Source organism: Myotis davidii, unplaced genomic scaffold (assembly GCF_000327345.1).
Source record: "Myotis davidii unplaced genomic scaffold, ASM32734v1 scaffold545, whole genome shotgun sequence".
NCBI classification, from domain to species: Eukaryota; Metazoa; Chordata; class Mammalia; order Chiroptera; family Vespertilionidae; genus Myotis; species Myotis davidii.
This window is the reverse complement of record NW_006296634.1, coordinates 34864-41355: the sequence shown is the minus strand read 5'-3', so window position 1 is coordinate 41355 and position 6492 is coordinate 34864. Positions and strand designations below refer to the sequence as shown.

At 40.4% G+C, this 6492-nt stretch overlaps 2 protein-coding genes across 2 annotated transcripts in view; both read left to right on the top strand.

Annotated features, from left to right (window-relative positions):
* Positions 1-3884, top strand: part of LOC102766963 (protocadherin alpha-5) — a 5939-nt gene extending 2055 nt beyond the window's left edge. The window contains 2 exon segments of the mRNA XM_015569585.1: positions 29-171; positions 3855-3884. Of these exon segments, the coding sequence (XP_015425071.1) occupies positions 29-171; positions 3855-3884 (173 nt within the window).
* A 797-nt stretch (positions 3885-4681) lies between these two features.
* Positions 4682-6486, top strand: LOC102766680 (protocadherin alpha-6-like; the record flags this gene model as incomplete). The annotated part of the gene is given in 2 exon segments (XM_015569598.1): positions 4682-5000; positions 5003-6486. Coding segments are annotated over 2 exon segments (1653 nt in total), but the record flags the coding sequence as incomplete, so codon positions are not given.
* Positions 6487-6492: the final 6 nt, after the last annotated feature.

Below are 6492 nucleotides of genomic sequence, written 5' to 3'. Positions count from 1 at the left end.
GAGGGCGCGTGCGGGCGGGGGAAGCCAGTGCTGGTGTGCTCCAGCACCGAGGGGAGCTGGTCGTACTCCCAGCAGAGGCGGCAGAGGGTGTGCTCTGGGGAGGGGCCGCCCAAGACGGACCTCATGGCCTTCAGCCCCAGCCTCCCTCAGGGTCCCAGCTCTGCAGACAATGTGAGTCTCAAATATTTTATTCATGGATATTTTCGTCATTTTTTTCATATTTAATGTTTAATATTTCTCTCAACCTTTTTTTATTTTAAATTAGCGGTCTCATTCATAAATTCATGCACCCGTGGGTCCCTCAGCCTGGCCCGCGATTGGGGTTGATGGGGCGGCCAGTACGGGGAAGTTGGCTGGCCAGGGAGGTTGGCTGTGGGAGCACACTGACCACCAGGGGGGCAGCTCCCGCATTGAGCATCTGCCCCCTGGTGGTCAGTGCACATTGTAGCTACCAGCGGTGGTCCGTGGTCCAGTCGTAATGGTTGCTTAGGCTTTTATATATATAGATTATGGCTTTGTACTTACCATTCTTTTAGGTGTAAGTTATCTGTTGGTACTATCTCATTAACTTAAAATCGCCTTAGCTGATTTGGCTCAGTGGATGGAGCGTGGGCCTGCACACTGAAGGGTCCCAGGTTTGATTCTGGTCAAGGGCACATGCCCAGTAGGGGGCGTGCAGGAGGCAGCCAATCAATGATTCTCTCTCATCATTGATGTTTCTATCATTCTCTCCCTTCCTCTCTGAAATCAATAAAAATATATTTTAAAATATGCTTATATTTAAAATTAATTTTGGTTTGTTGGAGAGAATTGCTTTGTATTATAGAGTTTATTTCAGTAATATTCCCCCTCTTTATAAGGTTTTTATGGTTGTAGTTAATGGATTAATTTTTTCCATGATAGAAAGTGTTTCTGGAATTAAGTTTTTATAAATATTTTAATTTTCAATCTTAGGAAATGTAGGAAAATGCTTGTAAGACATATATTTGGAGTTATTATTTGTTCTCAAAGCCTGATACTCTGGTACGTCAAAATGTTTTTACGTCATTGAATTAGTTTTCCTTTTGTTCTCCGTTGAATATCAATTATTTCAGTATTTCTGTTACACCAATTTAATTTATGTTTTTCAGTAATATTTGAGTACTGAATAATTCTTTTCAAGTTTATCTAAACAGTTAGGCTAGCATGCTCATGATGAATTTATAGATTAATATTTTTAGCTTGAATGGTTTCATTTTATTCATTCTTTAATAGGAAATACATTTACATGGTTTAAAATGTTTCCCTCCCATCTCCAATATCAAGCCACTTAATACATCTTTTGAGTATTTCAGATATTGCAATACCTTGGTTATCTTTCTGGAGATGTTTTCTTTATATACAAATAAACTGCCCTCTCCCATCTTATTCCATAGTATTCATTTTGCTTTTCCTCTTGTTTTCTTCAATCAATATATCTTCAATCAATAAGTAACGACATATTGTTACTTAAGGGGATGTCTCATATTTCTTCCCAGATCTATCGTGTCCCATTTTGTAGATATATTATTATTTTTCCCCATTAACACCAACATTTAGTGGAACAATGATTAGCTTTTGCCTAACTTGCACTTTTACAATTTATTAAATTATGTTGGTGAGATGACATTGTGAAATCTCATAGTAAGGAAAATCTGAACATTTCTAAATTAAAATTTTGGTACTGCCCTGGCCGGTGTGGCTTAGTTGGTTGGGCATCATCCTATGCACCAAGTGCACCAAAATGTATAGGGCTGGATCCCAGGTAGGGTGTATGCAGAAGGCAGCAGATGGATGTTTCTCTCTCACATTGATGTTTCTTTCTGTCTCCCTCTCCCTTCCTCTCTCTCTAAAAATCAATGAAAAATTTGAAACATTTTGTACTTATGGTTGCTTTTATGTTTTCTGATTAAAAAAATAACTGTACCATGATACAAACTTCCCTCTTGAGTTGGTTGCTTACCAATACAGTGATGTATAACAAAGCTGTACATTTGAATCTACCATAGGCAAAGGTACTCTCCATCTCAAATATAGACAATTGTTTTTCTACAATTGTTGAAAAAAACACACAACAATGTGGGTTTAGCAGGTAGTTAATATTTCACATTTTGTATTATAAAATGTCAATTCCCATTTTTATTGCTTTGCCTATTTCTTGCATTCTCACATATATTTAACTTTATAAATACACTAGCATCATACTATTCAAATATTTTGAATATCCCATTACTTTGGGGGAAATCCTAGAAATTGAGAAGGGAGTTCTCACCAATTAGTTAGCAGTTGGCAGATTTTAAAAAAATCAAGTTAATTTAGTTTTAAAATAGAAATTTTTTGATTTATGTGATAACTGAAATCTTTCTTTGGGAGAGGAAGTTATTCATAGATTGACTAAGCCTTTTTTTTCTATACATAATCTTCTCCCTTAACTAGAATGAATTATTTTTAAAATAGATTTTATTGATTTCAGAGAGGAAAGGAGAGAGAGGATGATAGAAACATCAATGATGAAAGAGAATCATTGGTTTCCTGCCTCCTGCACACCCCCTACTGGGGATGGAGCCCGTAACCCCACCCCAACTGGAATGAACTTCCTGGTTCACAGGTCCACGCTCAAACACTGAGCACTGAGCCACACCAGCCCCGCTAGAATGAATTACGTATTTTTAGAAATAACTGAATCCATATTTAAGCTGTTTCTCATGAGAGGATCGTTTTCCTTTTCCATGTTAACTTATTTTACATAAATGATTTTAGAAACGTTGTATAATTTTCTACTAAAGCCAATAAAGAGAATTATTAAAATTATTATACTTAATAGAATTATAAGCTTTCTGGAAGTTGCTAGGAACTGTAATAGAAAGAGGTTTGATACTTAATTTTAATTAACAAATTAGAAAGTTGAAATTTGAAGAGACTTCATTTAAGGCAAAATTTATGAAACACCTTAACCACTATTGAAACATTTTAATAACAAGACTGCAGTTCAATATATCTTTTGTCAAGTCTTAATCTTCCTGCAAGCAAAGGACGCTTTTCTTTTGGGGTTATTACTGGGTAGCAAATGAACTATTTGTTTATTCAAAATAACTGCAATAGAAACTTAGTGATAAGAGCTACTACATCGATCTAGGTTATAATTTTAAGGTGTAACTTATTGGGGGGAGCTTTGATTACAGTTGTCTTGATGATTTCACAAGTATATCAGAATTTTAACAGAAGGTGTATGTTGGCATGTGTCCATTTGAGAAGTCTCTCTTTGTGACTCTGATTTCTCCTTTTGAGAAAGAGTTTAATCACTTCCAGTTGATGACATTAAGAATGGATTCATGGTGAAATTGAAAGTTGGGCTTTACTTTGATGTGAAGCTAACATTTTCACAGGTAAAGATGGAGGCATTTCATAGAAACAGCTTGAACAAATAATGTATTGAAGAAGAAAACAAGTGATCTATATTGTATGTAAAATAGAATTCACATTGGGGAGTAGTTGAAAATAACAATGGAAAAGTTACCTTGTGATCACATATCAGGTCATGTAGAAGTGATTCTAATTTCTCGGAATTTTTTAATTTAGTGCAATTCAATAAAAACTGTAATCATGAAGATAAATGTGATGGTATGTGAAAAGAAAAATGGACTCTAGGCAGACTTTGAATAGGGCAGGTAAGGAAGAAGATGTAATAAAAGGTATCATATTGGTGATACGGAGAATGTTCATGCCATTAAAAGAAAATGAAAATTTCAAGGGTTGAATTTGGGAGTTAGTAAGGATTTCTCTTCATATTCCTCAAATTGTAATTAAATTATTTTCCAAACCTATTTCCATTGCAGTTCCTAGCAATTTTCAGCATCTATGGGTGAAAATGACAATTATAACCATAGAAATGAGAAAGATGTAGGTTTGAGAATATCTTAAATAAAACTCTTAATTGAAACATTGCAAGTGGATGGGAACACTGAAATAAAAGCATATAAAAGGCTGAGGTTGAGAGAAAAATATGAGGCCATTTAGGGGCGACTGAAGGATCACAGCATCAGCAAACAATGGGTAGAAATTTCACTAGAATTAGTGATGATGGGGAAGTATGTGAAGGAAAATGTTTTAAGAGAAATTTATAAATGCAAAGAATATAAATATACACTAAAATCTTTATCTTCCGTTATTAAGTAAAAGAGCCATCCACAGGAGTATTTGATATTCGTTGAACAAAAAAAATAGTGGACTTCAATAATCTATAAGGTTTTAAAATTTTGGATAAAATTTGTTCATTTAAAATTACATTCTTTTCTCAGAGCAAAATATAACAGCATGTCTGATGACTGCAATATAGGCAAATGTTTTTTATGTACATAAAAAGTGTAGGATAATTTGCACTTCTAATTCCCAAACCGCGTTCGAATCACACTTAAATTTTCTTAATCGACTGATATATAAATTATTGGAAGGAAAGTCATTTCACTATGAAAAAGTTGATCCTTTACCCTACTCTAAATTATCAAAGAAGTCAGACAAGATGAAACCAACTCTGCAAATGACAAACATGAGGAAATTTACTATTAAAGTAAGGCAAAAGAAGACTTTTTAAAAAAAATTTAAAGAACTAGACTACTAGAGCATAGCGCAGTTATGTGAATTCATTTCTTACTTACCCCTTGGAGCCGCATGATGTCGCTGTCTACCAAGAAGTTACATCTAGCTCGTGTTCAAACACAATCCTCCTATTACTGCATCCTTCCACGAGTGCTGAATGATGGCAGTCGCAGAAGATTTGCATTAAGAGACTTGGATCATACAGTATTTCATCTCAATGCCGAGAGATCTTCTGTTGGAAATAAAACAAGTATTTGACATGGTTATTACCCTGGAAGGCCGACTGGGATCTCGGCGTCTGCTGCTCTCGCTTCTGTTCCTGGCAGCCTGGGAGGCTGGGAGCGGCCAGGTCCACTACTCGGTCCCGGAGGAGGCCAAGCACGGCACCTTCGTGGGCCGCTTTTGTTTGTGAATTCTCGGATCGACCGCGAGGAGCTGTGCGGGCGGAGGGCGGAGTGCAGCATCCACCTGGAGGTGGTGGTGGAGCGGCCGCTGCAGGGGTTCCACGTGGAGGGGGAGGTGAAGGACATTAACGACAACCCGCCGGTGTTCCCGGTGAAGGAACAAAGAGTGCTCATTTACGAATCCAGGCTGCCAGATTCTCTGTTTCCACTAGAGGGCGCGTCGGATGAGGATGTTGGTGTAAATTCCATTTTAACCTACAAACTCAGTTCCAGTGAATATTTCACGCTAGATGTGAAAACAAACAGTGATGATAATACACAAATTGGGCTCGTGTTAAGGAAGTCTTTGGACCGAGAGGAAACTCCTGAACATAATTTATTGCTCATGGCCACTGACAGAGGCAAACCCGAGCTCACCGGCAGCGTCCAGGTGCTGGTCACTGTGATGGACGTGAATGACAATGCTCCCCGCTTCCAACAGTCTGAATATGAAGTGAGAATATTCGAAAACTCAGACAACGGAACAACAGTTATCAGACTGAATGCTTCTGATCCCGACGAAGGAACTAATCAGGAGGTTTCTTACTCTTTTAATAGCTTTGTTCCACCCATGGTTATGGACCAGTTTAGCATAGATTCTAATAGTGGAGAAATAAAAATTCGAAATAATTTGGACTTTGAAAAAGTGAAATCCTATAAAATCCGCATTGACGCCACGGACAGAGGCCACCCACCGATGGCGGGTCATTGTACAGTTTTGGTAAAAGTCTTAGATGTTAATGATAACGTCCCACAGATTTCGGTGACTTCATTTTCCTTTCCAGTCAGGGAAGACGCTCCACTCGGTAGTGTGATTGCCTTAATCAGTGTGTCCGACTTGGATTCCGGTGTCAACGGGCATGTAACCTGCACCTTGTCACCCCATGCCCCCTTCAAGCTGGTGTCCACCTTCAAGAATTACTATTCGCTGGTGCTGGACAGCGCCCTGGACCGCGAGAAGGTGTCACACTACGAGTTGGTGGTGACAGCGCGGGATGGGGGCTCGCCTTCGCTGTCGTCCACAGCCAGCGTGTCCGTGGAGGTGGCCGACGTGAACGACAACGCGCCGCTGTTCGCGCAGCCCGAGCACACGGTGTTCGTGAAGGAGAACAACCCGCCCGGCGGCCACATCTTCACGGTGTCGGCGCGGGACGCGGACGCGCAGGAGAACGCGCGGGTGTCCTACTCGCTGGTGGAGCGGCGGGTGGGCGAGCGCGCGCTGTCGAGCTACGTGTCGGTGCACGCGGAGAGCGGCCAGGTGTCCGCGCTGCAGCCGCTGGACCGCGAGGAGCTGGAGCTGCTGCAGTTCCAGGTGAGCGCGCGCGACGCGGGCGAGCCTCCTCTGGGCAGCACCGTGACGCTGCAGGTGTTCGTGCTGGACGAGAACGACCACGCGCCCGCGCTGCTGCCTCCGGCCCCGGGCGGCCCGGGGGGA